General features: G+C 45.5%; 1 protein-coding gene across 3 annotated transcripts in view; it reads right to left on the reverse strand.

Annotated features, from left to right (window-relative positions):
* Positions 1–20,999, reverse strand: part of bach2b (BACH transcriptional regulator 2b) — a 312,106-nt gene that overhangs the window by 16,668 nt on the left and 274,439 nt on the right. For all 3 annotated transcript variants that reach the window (XM_078542272.1, XM_078542270.1, XM_078542271.1), the window contains one exon: positions 12,681–14,210. In XM_078542272.1, coding sequence (XP_078398398.1) covers positions 12,681–14,210 — 1,530 coding nt within the window. The remainder of the gene's footprint in view (positions 1–12,680; positions 14,211–20,999) is intronic.

Here is a 20,999-nt window from a genome sequence, read left to right on the forward strand (position 1 = left end):
AGTTGCTAAAATCCAAACTAAAGTTCAAATTTCTTTTCTGTATTTGCAAGTATTCCTAGGTGTGCTTGGTAATACTTAAAAGATAGATCTTACATATCCATGAAGCCAGCAGTATTAGTTTTTCACAATTACTTAATAAGTGAGAACTTGAGCAGGCTTGTAATGTACAGGCTATGACACTTATCACTACCTTGGTGGTTATAGATTTCAATCATGATACAGTCCAAACCTCAAACCAAACTGGTCAATTCTCAATACTGTTGATTCTTTGGCTAGTCATCTTTCAAGGTCACTAGCTTTAAGTAGGGCAAGTGAGTTATTGTGGTATGACATTCTGCAGCAAGTCTTGTAATATTTATCAGACCATGCAACAATCAGGGAACTAAGTTATCAGGATTTAGGGATCTAAGTTATGAAATTATGATTAGCTTGCTCTGCCAGAGCACTGAGCCTTAGGTGTGTCCAGGTGCATAGGCATGCACCTTGTCTCAAGTCCCAGGTATGGGGAGTTTGGATTTTCACTGAGTCAAAATGGCAACTGGGGCCTGATTCCAGGATTCCTGACCCCATTCCCGAGGTTTCCAATTTTTGTGGAGTGCCTTTTAAGGCTGTGGGCTGGTTTGCATCAAAAGCTCGCACCCTGTACCTCCGAACTGGCTGGCTCCATTGTAGGGGTCGGCATGTCCAAGTCCTCCGCAATTTTCATGGTTCTCAATGAGTCATAGCTCATGGAGATAGAATCATAGGGCAGAATTTTGTCCTCGTCGGGCGGGCTCGGCAGGGCCGGGTCGGAAGCCGCCCGCAATCGGGGCCGGACCGTGATTTCATGCTGGGGGGAGGCCAATTAAGGCCCGCCCAGCGTGAACATCATCTGGGGAACCACCGGGAAGGGGTGGGCGGGGCCTGTTGTCCGCCGGGTCTAGTGGCGACCTGGTGGCCTGTTCAAAATGGCACAGGCAGCCCCAGGGAGGTTGCCTGTGTCGGAGTTGCAGCAGCTACATGGCTGCAAATAAAGGTGTAGACACCAGGCGGGAGGTGAGGTCGGCAGGGCACTCGCCCCACCCCGTTTTTCCAACGAGTGCCTCACTGCCCTCCTGGAGGAAGTGGCTGCCAGAAGGGACACCCTTGTTCCCAAGGATGGGAGGAGAAAGTCACCGCACCTCACAAAGAGGACATGGGACGAGGTGGCAGCCTGGGTAAGAAGCCACGATGTGGTGTGGCGGACCTGGGTGCAGACCCAGAAGCACTCCAATGACCTGCTACGCTCAGGAAGGGTAAGTACTGTGTTGGCAAGGGTCAGTGTGTTGAATTGTTTTGGGCTGGCCATCCCCCTGTGGAGTTCAGGAGTGTTAGAATCTGAGTGGCAGCTGTTAATCACGCAGAAACTGACCAAGGGGGTGAGCCCCGGCTGCTTTGACTGAGTGCCTTGTGGCTCGAGGGCCACGACTCAGAAGTGCCCTGCCAGGAGCCCCTCATCCAGGGTTGGCCAGGCTGCAATGGCACTGCAGGTAGAGAGTGGACTAATCAATGCTCCTCTGTTGTTTCAGGAGAAGGTGGCCCACAACAATATCGAGAGGTCGAGGGCTGGCGGAGGACCCCCACACCTCCTCATCCTCTCCCTGTACGAGCAGGAGGCCTTGGAGTTCAAGAGGCGCCATGCACCTCGGTCAAATGGTGGCGGTGGGGCTGGGGTGTCAGGCGAAGGTAAGAGTGAAGTGAGAATTTCGGCTGGTGCAACCGTTCTAGTGAAGTCTCTTCATTTGTGTGAGCCTCGAACCTGGAGTCCCCATTAATCCTTGACAGACGAGGGCACCATGATGCAGATCTCCGTTGTCTCACCAGGGTGCATGGCATGTACAGTGACAGCGCGATGACTTTAACTAATGACATGTCCTTCTTCTTTTTAGGTTCACCAGCAGGCATTTGCTCTCCGGACCCTGAAGGGCCACTGTGCTCCCCAAGCACTGGCGTCACACCCACTCTCTGAACCAAGCACCAGCGCAGATACCAGCACTTCGGTGGGCATTGGCGGGCAGTATCTTGGTGCACATTAGTGAGGGCACTTCACACTCGCTTGAGGTGCAGACAGAGGCAGAGAATGCCCAGGGTGCCAGCAATCAGAGGACCGCAGGAGACCAGGACGATGCTCAGTCGAAGGCTAATGATGAACCTCTGGAGTCGTCCATTAGGCAGCAGATGCTGGACATCCAGTGGGGCATCCAGGAGGATCTGGCAGAGATCCAAGACGGTATGCGTGCCATGGTCTCCATTGTGCAGGAGTCCCTACGGAGTGTGAGCACTGCGTTGACCCTCATGGCCAAGTGCACTGTCTCCTCCATGAGAGAGTGGAGCCTGTCATGAAGAGGCAGCTCCAGGAACAGAATCAGGGGTTCCTGGGGTTGCGTTTGGACCTGCAAGCCCTCACACAGGCACCGGCCTCAGCTGGTCAGTGTCCGTGTGCGAGATGGATTGGGACACCTAATATCTCAGCTAGGTGCCTGTCCATCAATGGTGAGCAGGGAGGTCCACAGTGCCCTGACGCTGGCGCACGAGCTGCTTGTTGTCTCTGCGGGCTCCTCTCAGAGCATACTGGATGACAGCAGCAGATCCTTCGCCCCTCTGCCAGTGACCGTGGCATCTGATGAGGATGCGATGACTGGGGAGATGCCAGCCGTGGCACTGGCTGCTCCCTCCCAGGCGGGGAAAGCACAGACTCCACTGGCCAGAGGGCGACCGCCATGACCATCAAGTTCAACAGGACAGCAGAGTCAGCAGGCTGTCTCCAATGCCGGAGCCAGCGAGGGGGGAGCACCAAGATGTAGCACCCGTAAACGCAAGTTTAAAACAACTTAAGCTCAAGAGGGACTGGTCACGGGTGAGCTTGTGTTCCGCATTTTGTTTTTCTTTTTTTAATGGTGTGACCACCAACACCGAATATTGTTCCGTTCAATACGATGTGAGTTCCAACATCAAATTACATTTGCTTTTGTGTTATTGGCCTGACTAAGCTTCATTTGTTTTGGAAGTGTAGGGTACGCCAGTATGTAATGCTGGATGTGGGTGGCTCGAAACTTTATTGCACAGGTACTGAGTGTATCTTTGGGGCCAAGGAAAGGGTCATTTCTCCGATCCAGAATGGTGACAGCAGCCCTGGCATGAGGTGGTAGCTCTTATTTGGCAGCCTAGCTGAAGGAGCGAAGGATCAAGGCATCCCTGGTGTCCTTGCCTCCCTGGAGGTAACCGAGGTCTGGCTCCACTCCCTCAGCATTCTCCTCACCGTGCTCATCTTCTGACTCACGACTGGACTCAACATCCGGGGCCTGTACAGCTGCGTCAACATCCTCTTCCTCCAGTGGCTCCCCAACTGCCAGTGCCAGATTGTGGAGAGTGCAGCTTGCAACCACTATTAGTGACATCCTCTCTGGGGGGTATTGCAGTGCGCCCCCATAACAGTCCAGGCATCAGAAGCGCAACTTGAGAAGATCTATGGTTCTCTCTATCACCGCCTTGTGGAGGCATGACTTCTATTATAATGCTGCTCTGCCTCTGTTCTTGGGTGGTGGAAAGGGGTCATGAGCCACCTTTTCAACAGATAGCCCTTGTCACCCAGCTGCCATCCATCCAGTTGGGCTGGAGCACTGAACAGCCTCGGCACCTGGGGGTATCTGAGGATCTAGGCGTCATGGGAACTGCCAGTGTACCTTACAGACTTGCAGAATCTGCATCCTGTGGTCACACACTATCTGCACATTCATGGAGTGGAATCCCTTCCTGTTGATGAAGGCACCCGGCTGACCCGCTGGTACCTTAATGGCCACATGTGTGCAGTTGATGGCACCCTGGACGCAGGGGAACCCAGCAATCGCTGCAAAGCCTCTGGCTCGCTCAGCCTGGCTGGCCTCTTCCATACAGAAATGAATGAAAGTCAATACCCGCCTGAACAGAGCTTCTGTCACCAGCTTGAGGCAACTGTGGACAGCTGATTGGGAGACTCCACATAGATCTTCCGCTGAGTCCTGGAATGAGCCGGAGGCATAGAAGCTGAGGGCCACTGTGACCTTCACACCCACTGGCACAGGATGTCTACCCACACAGTTGGAGCTAATCTCAGGCCCAATCATCTAGCAAATCACAATCTTCCTGGAGAGATGGAGCCTCCTTCGGCATTGCACGTCGGACATATTGAGGTAGCTGAATCGCCACCCGTAAACCCTGGCAGCAGGATAGTGGCATCTTCTGCGGCCCCACCCACCTTGGGCTACCTGCTGGCCCTGTGCTCCTTGTGCCTGCGTCTCTTCTCCCAAAGGTCCATCCTGTGGAAACTGCATTGGGACACCTGGCCTCCTCTCCCTTCTGCCCCTCTCTTCCTCCTCAGAGAAGGTGCCACCAGCAGAGACTACAATCCCCATTACAAAGGTAAGGGAAGGCTGTCTGATACCTGGAAGGATCCACAAGGTTCGAATCCTTGGGGGGCCCGGAAGACACCAATGAGTCCAGAAATGACATGTGGAAATGCTAAGAATGAAGCCCCGAACAGAGATTAAGCTGACAAGTACCAATAAACCACCAGCAGCAAATTATCTCCAAAATTCCTCACTACTCACATTGACAATGCTGCTATACTTCTTATCCCACCTGTAGAAGAGGATTTGCAAATTGTGGGCTGGCCATCTGCCCGTTTTGCCCGTGTGATGAGCGAAAAATCGCACGGGCAATGTTAAATTACTGTCAATGAGGTTGTCAAGGACCTTAACTGGCCTGTTAATTAATGGTGGGCACGGCTCCGACTCCCGTGCGCATCTGCCAACTGAAATATCACGTGTCATTTTACGCTCATTCGGATCGGGTGCACTCGCCCGACGAACGAAAAATTCTGCCCATAGTCTGCATGAGGGTATGTTCAAAAGGTCCTCTTCATGTCCCCCCACCATTCCAAGGTATGCCCCCCAAAGAACCCTTATGGCCCCTCATACAACCATGCCAAGTTATGCCACACTGTGCCCCTCCAAACCCCCCCATTCAAGCTGTGGCTCTTTCATGTCCACTGATCCACTATACACTATAGAACCAATGAACCCTATAGTGACAATACTGCAGGGCATAAAAGTGTCAATCATCCAGAGCCTTTAAAATTTCAATAGTAGAAACTGCAAGCACTTGAAACGTCAACTTTTTGTTAATAAACATCATGAAAATTACAGCAGTGATAGGAGAACCAGAGCTGTTAACCAAACAATGTTTAGTCTGGGGCTCAGGTATTTTAGTACTCAAATGGACATCTGGGCTCTCAGCAAAGAATACATAATGAGGCTTAGCTGAGAGCCCAGAAATTCATTATTCTGTTGAAGCCCCATCAATTGCCCAATGAATGAATGTGAATGGCTATTTTTTAAGCTTTTTTTTTACACATATTATTGTTACTATGGGTTCACTGGTTCTATATAGTATAAAGTGGGTCTTTGGGCATGGAAGTGCCCCAGCTTGGTATAGTGGGAATGAGGGGCCATGGTGAGTGGGTGAAGGGGCACAGCTTGGCATGGGGGATAAGGGTAAATAAGGGGTGGGTGCGGGCATGATGTGGCATGGAGAGTGTATGGAGGGTGAGGTCTGGAGGGCCTGTTTTTATTTTAACTGGGCTGAGGTCCCACAGCACTGAGACTGGCTTTTTAAACAGCCCACCTCGACACCTGGCAGCCCGTGTGACTGCTGCCGACCTTCTCCCCGGGCAGCTAGCCTGGCTTCAGCCTGCATCCGCCCCCATCCCTGTGCCCCCACCCCTACCCCGCGCGCCCCCCGATGTGGGCGGGCCGAATTGGGAATTTTCCCAACTCACACTACCCGCCTTGAGAATGAAAATTTAGGGCCCTGGTTATCCAAGTGAGCAGGGTGGCCTGGGCCTTTAAGGAGGCATCATCTTGCTATTCAAATCAGAAAGTCAAGGAGGAACCGGAAAAGCTAGAATTCATAACTACAGTTTACCAGAGACAACTGAGTATTGTATGGCAAATGGATCCTGAGCTGACCAGAACATGAAACTGTCCCACCATGGAAGGCACCTATCTAGAGTGTGTGAAATAGGATGCAAGCTTGGAGGCAGTCTGGAGATCTGTTTTATTTACCCTTTTGATATAGGGGAAAAACATTTGCATAACCTTATTCCTGATGCCTGAATGATTGCGTAAAGTCAAGAGTGGATTGTAGATGATCTGATGAAGGAACAGGCTCACTGGGCTGTCTGGCCTTTGCAAAATATATGTTTTACGCTTTATGACTGGAAACAATTTAATTCAAAGTGGGAATCTGGAATGATTCTGTGGTTTCAGGTTATTTGGAAGTCAGCTCACTAAACTTGTAGTCATGAATTCCCACATTTAGAAGTCACAGGCTATACTTGGGAGTCATCTTATTTTGGACAAATTTCCATTATGCCTCGTTTAGATGCACTACTCCAGTATCAGCACAGAACTTGGGAAACGGAGATAGAATGGAAACAAAGGTTTGTGTAAACTGTGAATTATGACTACATTGGAAAAAGCAGCACTTTCATAATTGCCTGTTATTAAGCATCTGCCTTTGTACAATGCTCAGGGATTTTAGTAAATTACATACAATCAGAAGCTATTCGAATGATATTTTGGATTGACCAATGACTCAGATAGATCAAATTATTGTACTTCCATCACCAAAGCTCTGCTTTGTGTTGTTAAAACAGAGCTTCCAATACAACTAGGGATTTGGAAATATCAAGAATATTATGATCACAGATTAACAGTGATAACGAATTAAACATCAAAGCTGGTCACTGCACTCATCAGTTATTAATAAAGCAATATTGCAATTATGTAAAATACAGAAAGGAGACTGAAAAACCAATCCCCCATAGGCACTGCCCAATACATTAACAGTTTCCTTCCTCTTTCACAGTGTATTGTGTTCAACCTTGCTGGCTGCTATTTTTGATACCTCATTCTCCTCTCTAAACCTATTGACATTCATTGTGTTTATTTATAGTGCAACGGAAATAGTGACATTCTTGGTTAAAAATGCACGCAAGCATTTTTTAAAAATTCAGGCTTTCATTCAGTCTCTACGAGTTAGCCGGGTACTAAATGTGGTTCAGGCATGCGAAGCTGATCCCTATCCATTAATCATCTGCAGCATATATCATTGTATTAAACTGTGCCAGATTAGGGATGTTAATTTTCGTTTGGCAATTTTATGATCTGAGTGTAAAATAATGAATTATGGTAGGTTTTATTCACAGTCACCCTTTCAAAAAATGTTCTCTTGTTCAAAATGGTTGGCACAAGTCAAGCAAATAATTAAAGCAAAAAGAAAATCCCTTTAAAGGGAATCACCCACAATATAGTGAGGATGGGAAAACAATCTGTTCCCATCTGTCAAAGCCACTCTTTAGCTTATCTCTAGGCAGTGCCTGCAGGTTGACTTCTTTTTTATTCATTCACGGGGTGTGGGCTTCGCTGGCTGGGCCAGCATTTATATCCATCCATAGTTGCCCTTGGGAAGGTGGTGGTGAGCTGCCTTCTTGAACTGCTGCAGTCTATGTGGTGTGGGTACACCCACAGTGCTGTTAGGAAGGGAGTTCCAGGATTTTGACCCAGCAACAGTAAAGGAACGGCGATATATTTCAAATTCAGGATGGTGAGTGACTTAGGGGGTAACTTCCAGGTGGTGGTGTTCCCATCTGTCTGCTGCCCTTGTCCTTCTAGATGGCAGTGGTCATGGGTTTGGAAGGTGCTGTCAAAGGAGCCTTGGTGAATTCCTGTAGTGCATCTTGTAGATGGTACACACTGCTGCGACTGTGTGTCGGCAGTGGATGGAGTGAATGTTTGTGGATGGGGTGCCAATCAAGTGAGCTGCTTTGTCCTGGATGGTGTCCAGCTTCTTGTGTGTTATGGGAGCTGCACTTATCCAGGCAAGTGGGGATTATTCCATCACAATCTTGACTTGTGCCTTGTAGATTGTGCACAGGCTTTGGGGAGTCAGGAGGTGGGTTACTTGTCGCACGATTCCTAGCCTCTGGCCTGCTCTTATAGCCACAGTATTTATATGGCTAGTCTAGTTCAGTTTCTGGTCAATGGTAACCCCCAGGATGTTGATAGCAGGGGATTCAGTGATGGTAATGCCATTGAACATCAAGGAGCGATGGTTGGGTTCTCTCCTGTAGGAGATGGTCATTGCCTGACACTTGTGTGGTGCGAATGTTACTTGCCACTTGTCAGCCGAAGCCTGGATATTGCCCAGGTCTTGCTGCATTTGGACACAGACTGCTTCAGTATCTGAGGACTCATGAATGGTGCTGAACATTGTGCAATCATCAGCGAACATCCCCACTTCTGACTTTATGATGGAAGGAAGGTCATTGATGAAGCAGCTGAAGATGGTTGGGCTGAGGATACTACCCTGAGGAACTCCTGCAGTGATGTCCTGGAGCTGAGATGACTGACCTCTAACAACTACAACCATCTTCCTTTCTGTTAGGTATGACTCCAACAGCAGAGAGTTTTCTCCCTGATTCCCATTGACTCATTTTGCTAGGGCTCCTTGGTGCCACGCTCTGTCAAATGCTGCCTTGATGTCAAGGGCAGTCACTCTCATCTCACCTTGGGAGTTCAGCCCTTTTGTCCATGTTTGAACCAAAGCTGTAATGAGGTCAGGGGCTGAGTGGCCCTGGCGGAACCCAAACTGGGCGTCAGTGAGCAGGTTGTTGCTAAGCAAGTGCTGCTTGATAGCACTGTTGATGACCCCTTCCATTACTTTACTGATGATGGAGAGTAGACTGATGGAGTGGTAATTGACTGGGTCAGATTTGTCTTGCTTTTTGTGTACAGGACATACCTGGGCAATTTTCCACACAGCTGAGTAGATGCTGTACTGTGTTGTAGCTGTACTGGAACAGCTTGTCTAGGGACGCGGCAAGTTCTGGAGCATAAGTCTTCAGTACTATTGCTGGAATATTGTCAGAGCCAGTAGCCTTTGCAGTATCCAGTGCCTTCAGCCATTTCTTGATATCACGTGGAGTGAATCAAATTAGCTGAAAACTAGCACCTGTGATGCTGGGGTCCTCTGGAGGAGGCCGAGATGGATCATCCACTCGACACTTCTGGCTGAAGACTGTAGCAAATGCTTCAGCCTTATCTTTTGCACTGATGTGCTGGGCTCCTCCATCTTTGAGGATGGGGATATTTGTGGATCTTCCTCCTCCAGTGAGTTGCTTAATTGTCTACCACCATTCACGACTGGATGTAGCAGGACTGCAGAGCTTAGATCTGATCTGCTGGTTGTGGGATCGCTTAGCCCTGTCTATCACTTGCTGCTTATGTTGTTTGGCACGCAAGTAGTCCTGTGTTACAGCTTCACCAGGTTGACACCTCATTTTTAGGTATGCCTGGTGCTGCTCCTGGCATGCCTTCTTGCACTCTTCATTGAACCAGGGTTGATCCCCTGGCTTGACGGTAATGGTAGAGTGGGGGATATGCCGGGCCATGAGGATACAGATTGTGTTCCAGTACAATTCTGCTGCTGCTGATGTCTCACAGTGCCTCATGGATGCCCAGTCTTGAGTTGCTAGATCTCCAAAACGACTGTGTGGTGGTCACTCCTACCGATACTGTCATGGACAGATGCATCTGCGGCAGGTAGGTTGGTGAAGATGATGTCAAGTATGTTTTTTCCTCTTGTTGGTTCTCTCACCACCTGCCACATACCCAATCTAGCAACTATGTCCTTTAGGACTTGGCCAGCTTGGTCAGTAGTGGTGCTACCGAGCCACCCTTGCTGGTGGACATTGAAGTTCCCCCACCCAGCGTACATTCTACACCCTTGCCACTATGAGTGCTTCCCACCAGGTGGTGTTCAACATGGAGGAGCACTGATTCATCACTGAGGGAGGGTGGTATGTGGTTTCCTTGCCCATGTTTGACCTGATGCTATGAGACTTCAGGGGGTCCAGAATTGATGTTGAGGACTCCCAGGGCAACTCCCTCCCAACTGTTCACCACTGTGCCTCCACCTATGCTGGGTCTGTCCTGCCGGTGGGACAGGACATACCCAGGGATAGTGATGGTGGTACCTGGGACATTATCTGTAAGGTGTGATTCTGTGAGGATGAATATTTCAGACTGTTGCTTGACTAGTCTGTGAGACAGCTCTCCCAATTTTGGCACTAGTTCCCCAGATGTTAGTAAGGAGGACCTTGCAGAGTCGACAGAACTGAGATTGATGTTGTCATTTCTGGTGCCTAGGTCGATGCCGTGTGGTCCGTCTGGTTTCATTCCTTTTTTGTGACTTTGTAGCGGTTTGTTGCACCTGCGTGACTTGCTAGGCCATTTCAGAGGGCATTTAATAGTCAACCACATTGCTGTGGGTCTGGAGTTACGTGTTGGCCAGACCAGGTAAGAACAACAGATTTCCTTCCCTCAAGGACATTAGTGAACCAGATGGGTTTTTACAACAATCGACAATAGTTTCATGGTCATCATTAGACTTTTAATTCCAGATTTTTATTGAATTCAAATTCCACCACCTGCTAGTTGCAGGTTGACTAGTCACTGATCTTTTTGTTTCTCTGTGGAACACTTTCACCTCGGCACAATACCCTACTCTGGACCACAGGCTGAAATTAGAAGCTAATTAGGAAAAGGAGATTTTGCGGTCTCCTAACTGGCAGAAACCAAGCAGCGGCATCCCAAAAATTACAGGGAAGAATTTAGCACCCTAATTCTACTGTCGCCATTTTGTCAGCGTCTTCAGAACAAATGGCCTCTGATGCTGCCTGAAGCAAACGCAAAGCTAATTTAGGTGTTTAAGAAAGATCCTATGAAGGAGAAACCAACCAGTCGTCCAACCAATAGGGTACAAGGGCTCCTCCACGCTCCACCAAAATAATCTGCATTGTTGCTACACCGTGGTCACCCTCCTTCCCAGTTTTCTACATTACAATGACAAAAATATCAAAATTATTTCACTGGCTGTAAAATACATTGGAGCCACGAAAGAGGCTATATAAATGCAAGGTCTTACTTTAAGACCCTCCTTAAAACCCAAGACTTTGACCAAACTTTAGTCACCCCTTCAGATAGCCGCTATGTTGGCTTAGTGTCAATTTTTGTATGATTACATTTCTGTGAAGCTCATTCGGACATCCATTTTTACAGTAAAGTCACTCTGAGAATGCATGTTGTTATTAAAATCCAACTATCTGATCACAACACTTCCTAATATCTCCTTTCCTAGCTCAGTACATTTTCTGATAAGGCCCCTGTAGAGCCTTTTGGGACATTTTTCTATATTAAGGGCACTAAAAAAACAAGTTGAAAAGAGCGACATGTCGCCGAATTTAAGATATCAGTTGAGCTCATAACGTGGCTCATTTACACTTGCTAGAAGCAGCATATATTCATACACAAGAACCCGTTCTTTGTAAACAAAAGGAATATGTTCAAGCTTTGTGCCTTTTTTGAATTAACCAGGAACTTGGGAGCCTATTGTTTCCTGTTGCTTTCTCTATGGCAACACCTCAGTCAATTGGAGGTGACTTGCCAACCAATCAGCACCCTTTTCTCCTGCGGTATAAATTGTTGTGATTGTCTGAAATTTGGTACTCTTATGTTTGTCTTGATGAGTGCAAGATGAAAAGTTTCAGCAATATGTCTCTCTTTTCAGCAATATTCAAGTTCTGTACTACCAAGTGACTGTTTAAATGCAAGCTTTGTTAATATTCTTTTCATGTAAAAATGTCAAGATAAAGAACTAGGACAAAGTGCAGTATAATTATATGTAGCAGGTATAAATATTGCTATTGTCAGTGCCTATCAACTACATCTAAATCAAATTGAGGTTAATTTTTTGCACATTCTCGACAGGCACTATTTGAAGATTGCAGAATTCCTTCAATACTGTACAGTGCAGTAACTGGATCCTTAAACAGAATGAAAACAAAGTCTGAAAGGTGCACAACTTCTACATTTATTAATTGCTCAGCCATGTTGTTCCTCTGATAATCATTCATGTATTTACGATAAATTATGGCTTTGACCTTTCCTTGGGGAACATTGAATGGATTTCTCCCCTTTTCCTATAATTTTCATCATCCCCTTCCACCTGACCTGGCACCCTGTAGCCAGCAGGTAGAGGTGCCAAGAACTACCCAGACTTGACCATCCTCTAAAGGGTAAAAAAATAGCTGTGCATGATGACATTGTACAAACACCCAGATGTGCTTAAAATGGTATGAACGTTTAACAATCATGCACCAACCTCTCCTCACTGCATTAATCCTTGCAAAATAAATGGGTTAATGTCTTCATTAAAATAGTGGAGACAGGAATTTAATATGAGTATGTCAGATGTTTCTAGAATAACATTGTGAGGGTAATTTCTAACTTCATGATTTTCTCTCCTCCCCTTCTGGAAAGCATTGCAATTTATACTTGATGCTGTCCTGCTCAACATGGCTCAGATCAGGAGCAAACTATAGCAGGACTCAAATGTACACCCAATATCACTCCGTGATTCCTAATATTGGCAGACTGGTACTTGGCACCATAACACACTCCAAATCCAGTAACACTGGCAGTATTTCCTTTGTTGTGTGACAGTCCTAGGAAAGATGAATTTATAATTGTAAATGTATTTTATTAAAAATATTGCTACTGTACCTCACGTCCTCTCTCTCGAGTTGAGCACGATTCACTGTCCCCTTCTGAAAAGGATCCAGATTCATCGCTGGAGTTGGTGCCATAGGACTGCTCACATTTTAATGGTGGTTTACATTGATTATACATTGCATCTCCCATCATTCCTAGCTCTTGCTGCTCTGCAGATAGGAAGCGTGTTCCTTGTGAGCAGGGAGAAGTGGACAACTCAAACTGGGGCAAACTGCAAGGTGAACCACCGCTTCCATCTTCAGGAAATGAGTAGGAGGAGCAAGAACTCGAAGTTCTGGTCCTGGTCTCAGATGGAGGAGACCGAGGGCACACTTTAATTGGCACTGGGCAGCTGGTTTTACAGGTGGGTCGAATTCTACATGAATTCAAAGGCTCCATTGAAAGTCCAGTAGATGCGCAAGTCTGTGAACATGGAAGTGACTGGCTAGTACCACTCCACAAACCCTTTGGCACATGTTCAGTAAGTTCGTCCTCTAGTGGACTCCCACCAGGATATGAATGTGCAGCAGGAGTGTTCATCGTCTCCAAGGTACCAGAAGAAAATATTACACTCTTTCTGTCCGATTCCAGTTCTTGTTTGCAAATCACTTCACAAGATGGTCCTGTCATTGGAGATCCAACAGTAAAGCTATTGTTGTCTTTCTGAGGTGTGCAGGACAGTCCATAGTTCTCGCTGTAAGGCCTGTATTCTGTTTTGAGGTCACCCTGAGTCATTCCCTCTTCAAGGGAACAAGATGTTCTGGTGTCTAAAGGTTGTTGCAGTGGATTTTGTCTCTCAGTAGATTCTACATCAGTTTTTTTAATGAACCTTGAACAAGGGGGTGTTCTACTTTTGGGTCTATCAACACACATTGGACTCATCCGCTTAATATCCATTTCCTTATCTGTAATTGCATGCTCCATTGCGCCAAGTTCACCTCCAGACAAGCACTGGATAGCCTTTTCTCCTACAATTTCTGGTGCGTGTGGTTCGATTTTTACCTGTGCCTTTCTATATCCTGGAGTTTGGGTATGGACTGGCCGGTCTTCTTTAAATGTGCTTGGAAAACCTGAGGTACTAGTATGTGGTGTGCTATTGATATGCTTGGTACAAGCAAGCTGGTATTTCCTGTATTTGGGGCAACGTCCCATATCATCATTTGATGTAACGGGGATGGATATCACAGCTGGTTCTTTCTCAGACATCCTGGAAGATGCTTCAAACCCAAGGGTCTCATTACAAATTCTTTCCCTGGAACAGGTAATCTTATGAGTTTCTGATTGCATGTGTTCTTCCTCACCTTCGGAATTCCCATCTTCTTGTGCATCAGATTGTTGGAAATTTGACATTTTGGTGTAAAGATAGAAACCGTCTTTTTCATTAAAGAGCTGGGCCTCAAGGAAGCGGAAACAGGAGTCCTCCAGATTGTGCATGTGCAGGATTTCAGCACAGTGCATGACCTCTTGGATGTTGTCTCTGCTGAGTAATAGCTTAGCAGTGTAGGCAAACTGTAACAATGGGCTAAATCCTCTGGCGGTGACCTGCAAAAACAGGGAAATTGCCAGCATTACCATCAGCAGTGCTATTATCCAAAACGCTTCAAGTGTAGTTAGGTTTTCTGACAGTTCTAATGGTCATTAACAAATACTGAAAAATGCCAGTTAATCTTTTATTGGGTCAGCACCGAATATTCCATAATAATATTTACTTTGGAAAGCAGGATCGCTGCATGTTAGTACACTACAGATGAAAGGACTTTCACTTCTAAAATGTTACCTGCATTTCAGCAAATGATGCAAACAATTCATAAACTTAATAATTAGTTGAAATACTCTCATAAAATAATATTGAAGAGCTGTTTCAGAACTACAATACTCAATACTACTGCAATACTACAATGCAGTATATGCTTAGTGCTCAGCGTAGCCCTGCAATAGGATATTATGACTCAAAGGGAAGGTGGGTGGCTCCAATCTCAAATGGTTATTCAAAATTTGCTTGGTCTCCCTGAGGATGTTGCTGAGGAGCTTTGTGAACTGATAAGGCAATAATGACTTTTCTACAAAACCATCTCTCCCAAATTACAGGATGATTTTAACAGACAAGTGGGTTACACAACTCATTTTGCTGATCTGAGAAGATGTATTTCATTCAGTTAGAATTTCAGAATACAAAATGATATCCAAAATAAGAAGCATCTGCAACCTTCATTTCCTCTCCAAAATTCTTGAATATGTTAGCTCTACCTCCATGCCCAATCCTCACGAAACTTCCTGCTTCAACCTGGCCAATCAATTTTTCTTATCCTCTTACATCATTGAAATGGCCCCAACCAGTGTCACAAATTACATTTTCTGTGGCTGGACCGTGATGCACTATCCCTACAACTTATTCTCAACCATTGGCAGGTTAATTATATTATCACCCTCCAACTCTTTTCCTCTATCATCCAAACTGGCCTTGCTTTGTTTCAGTTTTATTGATCTAACTGTAGCCAAAGCATCTCTATCAATGGTTTATCTGTCCTACACTGTTACCTCAGGATTCCCCAAAGACCCATCCTTAACCCTTCTTCTCCCTCATCTACATTGTGCTCCTCAGTGACATCAGCCACGGGGTCAACTTCTCCATGAGCACTGGTGATATATCTTTGCTTTTCAAATGTTTACACACCTTGTATATATATTTCATGAGTTCCTCATTTGGTAACTGGAACATTGTTTTTTCATCTTGTAAATTACAAAGGTAGGTTTGGCACTTTCCCAACAGGAGTCTCTGTAACATTACTTTAGATCAAGTAATGTTACGTTCACAGTACCACCTGCTTGAAAGCACTCACTTCAGTTAAAAAAGAATAAATATGATTCTGTATCTTATACTTTTGAAGAAAATAAAGGTGTAATAAATTGATGGTGAGAAGCTATCTGGGCTGGAGTACTCTAAGCAACTGAAAGCAGGTGATAAAAAATGTTCTAGCATATGGCTTTGACATACAAGATTGATAGGCAGAATCCAGTATGGGTAAATAAAATAAGTAAACTGAGGATTGGCAGCAGTTGTTTCTATAAATTAATATAAAATTTTAAATATTGGTGTAGGAAATGTGAAATATAGGTTGGAATTTTACATAACCATCCCTCCCCAGGAGCAGGCTGGCAGGTGGGGGTTGGGGGTAAGGGTGGGGTGGGCACCTAACAGCCTCTGCTAATATTTTACTTGTGGTGGGGTAAATGTTGGGTGGCCTGCCCATCCCTTGGGCGAATTGAAGCCCCAAATGGGAGGTGAGAGTGACTGCCCTTGATATCAAGGCAGCATTTATCCGAATGTGGCATCAAGGAGCCCTAGCAAAGCTGGAGTCAATGGGATTAGGGGGAATCACAGCTAGCACAATAGAAGACGGTTGTGGTTGTTGGAGGTCAATCATCTCAGTCCCAAGACATCACTGCAGGAGTCCCTCAGGATAATGTCCTAGGCCCAATCATCTTCAGCTGCTTCATCAATGACCTTGCCCCCATCATAAGGTCACAAGTGGGGATGTTCACTGATGATTGCACAATGTTCAGCACCATTTGCAACTCCTCAGATACTGAAGCAGTCCATGTCCATATGCAGCAAGACCTGGACAACATTCAGGTTTGGGCTGATAAGTGAGAAGTTACATTCGTGCTACAAAAGTGCCAGGCAATGACCATCTCCAGCAGGAGAGAATCTAACCATCTTTGCTTAACATGCAACGGCATTACAATTGCTGAAATCACCACTATCAACATCCTGGGCTTTACCATTGACCAGAACTGAACCATTGACTGAATTCCCAGTCTCTGACCAGTCATATAAATGCTTTGGCAGCAGGTCAGAGATTGGGAATTTGAGGTGCGTAATTTACCTCTCAACTCCCCAAAGTCTGTCCACCATCTACAAGGCACAAGTCAGGAGTGTAATGGTATATTGTCCACTTACCTGGATGAGTATAACCCCAATCACACTCAAGAATATTGACACTATTCAGATGGCACCCCATCCACCAACTTAAATAATCACTCCCTCCACCACCAACTCACAGTGGCAGCATTGTGTACCATCTACAAGGTGCACTATAGCAACTCACCAATGCTTCTTCGATAGCATCTTCCAAGCCTGTGATCTCTACCACCTAAAAGAACAAGGGCAGCAGATGCATGGGAATACCACCACCTGCAAACCACACATCATCCTGACTTGGAACTGTATCATCATTCCTTCTGGATCAAAGTCCAGGAACTCCCTTCCAATCAGCATTTTAGGTCTATATGGACCAGATGGGCCTCCTCTGACCGCCGCTGATATTTTACTGTGGGCTCTGGTGGGGTGGGGGGGGGGGGGCGGTCCCCCTCCTGTTCAGGCATCGTGCCCCACTCCTGTGGCCTCCCACTCACCACAACCCCTTCCCCACTGCCTGACTGGTACCCGCGAGGCCATCCCACTCACTTTCTATTCCAGCCTCCTCATTGGTTCCTCATTTGGGGAATGATAGAAGTTCCAGCAGTGGTCACTGCTCCCAGTGGTGCTACTGGGATTGGAGAGCTGCCAGTCATCTGATTGGCCGGCTGCTCTTGGAGGTGGGACATCTGCCCACATGGAATGGAAGCCACAACCTCAGGCAATTAACTTCCTGACGCCCGTAAAATCTGGTCATGGTTTCCTCGGCCAGCAGAGATGGGCTCGCCCTCGACTTTTTAGATGGCGGGCAGCAGGCATTGTCTCCATGTAAAGTTTGGCCCATAATTGTAGAGCACTGACAAGGCAAACTGAAAACAATAAACTAAATAAAACCATTTAAACATTGTAAACAATACAAATCTTGATGTCAACAGCAGCTGTCTGATGAGCTGGTATGCAAAAATTTCATGCAAGTATTGGCACCAGTATAAATCAATGTCTTACCCACAAAGGAAGGATATGGCTAAAAGTTTAGGTAAGCAAGGCCCACCCAAATTAATTTTTAACCAAAGCAAACAAAAAAGAACGGAAGTATTAAAATTAGAACAAAGCAGTAAAATCAGGTACAATCAAACAAATGGGGATCAATTTTGAGCGCCCTTGCTGCCATTAAGGGGGTGGTACCAACCTCAAAATCACATCAGTGGCCTTACTACTACATCATTAATACTTGGAATGTGGCTGGCTCCATTTCGAAAGAGACCTAATTCAGGTAATATTTCCCTTTCAATTTGGAAATTGGGTGGTTCAGACACAAATGAATCATCATTTTACACAGAAACTGAGCAGTGCCTGTGCAATGCAGGCTTTTACCTGTTCCAAAAGGTAATGGAAGAGAAGAGGCTCTGTAAAAGGTATGTCTTAAATTATATCTGTACCACCGGCACAAAGAAAATCTGTCCTGCTGCACCCCTGGATATACTCCACAATCACAACCACTCAACCCACCTACCCTGGCAGCCCCAGTCCCGTTTTCCAGAATTCAATCTAATGAGCTACATTCAGAAGAGTCATACAGACTTGAAACGTTAACTCTGTTTCTCTCTTCACAGACGCTGCCAGACCCGCTGAGTTTTTCCAGCATTTTCTATTTTTATGCCTGTTTGGCATCCTACAACTCGCCCTCTCAAAATCACAGGGCTTTGCTTCTGGAATAGGAAGCCGCACATAACCTCAAAATCTAGCCCATGGGGATAATTTTGACTTTATGCAATAGTGTGAAATGGGTGATAGTACATCAGCAGACTGTTTTACATCTCTCCTCATTTTCAATTCCAATTTTGGAAATTTACAGTATCACACAAAATTAAACTCACCTCCATGGTTCTATGCAGTGACCAACAGTTTCAGGAAGCATTTGCAAAGATGCTTTGAATGTGATAGTTGACAATTCACAAGAAATACATGCACAATGTTTCAAAACTGGCAACCTTGGGGCTGAGTCCATGCCAGATTTCCGACTTTGTCAGTTTTCAGGTCGGGCTGGGGTTAGTGGTCACTCAGACCACTCGGAGCGTGGAAAAAGACCGGCACTCGAAGCCGATACCTAGTCCGGTGCAGCCCACGCTAATGCAGCACCTAGCTAAACAAGATGGTAAGCTATTTTACTCATTCAATGAAAATTAAGATCCATGCATGGCAGCTTAAAAATATCCAATTTCCGGACATCTCCAGTTTTCAGATAGCACAATTTGAGACATTGTACCTATATTACATTAGTGTGAGGTTTATTAGGAAAACCTGACTATGCACTGAAATGCTCCTTAATAGTGCTAGACTAATTATCAAAAATCATTTTAAACTTGTAAAACTCAGGGTACTGTTGCCTTTAGAATACTGTGAATGATTCTAGGTTCTTTGACACTGTTACATTGAAAAATCTACTGAGAAGAGTAATTAAGATGATTGAGACACAAAAATACTCGAATATGATAAAGTTAGGTTCATAGAATTGTAGTTGGTTTCATTGCTGAAAGATTAGGAGAGCGTGAGTTCCAGGTCTTCACGATAATAAAATAAATAGATAATACTTTTTAAGCAGACTACTTAACATAAACTGTGATCACAAAGGACAGCTATAAAAAATTGGCAAGCTTCAGTAAGATTGCAGATTACAAAACCTAGAATTCTGGGGAGGCTGTACTAATGCCACACTTAAGTGGTTAATACTCCTTTAAAAGGACTTGAGTAAGTGTCTACTTATAAAGAGGCTAAAGATTATACAAACAAGTGTAGGCATGGATGATCTAATAATTTACAGAACACGCTCATTACAGTCCTGTTGGGACCATGGAACAGTTATCTGTGGAATGCAGCTGGTCAAGACTGAATAATGTGAACTTTAATTGGTACAGGGTCGATACTCCATAATTTTTATAATTATTACCTCGGATGTAAGGTAGAAACTGGGTAGAAATTAGTTTTTTGCCCTTAGAAGTTTTGCCTTAAGTTATTTCCGTCCTTCAGATGATTAAATAAATTTAGAAGGAACCAAAACCAAATAGAGAATTGAATATCCTTTTTTCATCTCTTCCTTTCCCATGTTTTATGTGAGAACTTTTCACAATACTTGACAATGGTTGAAAACTGTGAGACCCTTATATTGCGCCATAATGCCTGTATTATTGAAACAGGTCAATTTATACTGACTCTAGACTGTCTTTTCTTTTAACTCATTCATGTGGATGGACAGCACTGCCAAGGAAGGCATTTATTGCCCATCCCTAATCTCCTTTATTGCATCACATGCCAGGCTATTTGAGAGGGCAGTTAAGAGTCAACCACATTGCTGTCGGTGTGGATTCACATATAGGTCAGACTGGGTGAGGAAGACAGATCTCCTTCCCTGAAGGACAATAGTGAACCAGATGGGTTTTTTATGACAATCCAGTGGATTTTTGGTCACCATTACTGACATTAGCTTTAATCTAGATTTTATTGATTAATTTAATTCCCCAGCTGCCATAGTTGGATTTGAACTCATGTCTCCGGACAATTAGTCCAGACCACTGGACTACTAGTCCAGTAACGTAAATACTCTGCTACCATTCCTCTGTTGTGTTGCAACATAAATGGGAATCATTTTCAATAATGCCATTATGGGATAGACTTGGGGCATGGATCAAGTGGCAAGTTGAGAGATGGACCATTGTGTACAAGGATATTCACAAATTTTCTCACCTCTTGTGACTCAACACTGCATCATAAGACCATAACACATAGAAGGCCATTCGGCCTATCGAGCCTGCTCCACCTCTTGGTAAGATCATCGCTGATCTGATTCTGGCCATAACTCCACTTTCCTTCCTGTCCCCCATAACCCTTGGCTCCCCTTGTTGATCAAAAATCTAACTCAGCCTTGAATATATTCAAAGATCCAGCCTCCACTGCTCTCTGCAGAAGAGATTTCCAAAGACTAACGAGCCCTTTGAGGAAAGAAATTCCTCCTCATCTCTGTCTTAAATGGATGACCCCTCATTTTTAAACCGTGCCCCCTAGTTCCAGATTCCCCATGAGAGGAAACATCCTCTCAGCATCTACCCTGTCAAGCCCCCTTGGAAGCTTATGGGCAGAATTTTGCCCTCGTTGGACGGGCTCGGCAGGGGCGAGCGGGAGCGGTCGGGAAACGCAGGCTGCAGCGCTCAGTGTTGCCTGTGGGGGAGGGGGAGAGGGCAAGTACGCAAGTTCACACATGAGCGTCTGTGCGTGCGAGAAAAACTCCCTGAGGCACAGAGCTGCCTCAGGGAGGTGAAGATTTTGAACAGTGAAAAAGATTTAAAACATGTTAAAAACTTATCCCCTCTGTCAGTTAAGCAAGAACATGTTAGAAATTAGTTTGAATTTTTTTTTTA

Source organism: Cetorhinus maximus, chromosome 5, assembly GCF_964194155.1.
Source record: "Cetorhinus maximus chromosome 5, sCetMax3.hap1.1, whole genome shotgun sequence".
Lineage (NCBI taxonomy): Eukaryota > Metazoa > Chordata > Chondrichthyes > Lamniformes > Cetorhinidae > Cetorhinus > Cetorhinus maximus.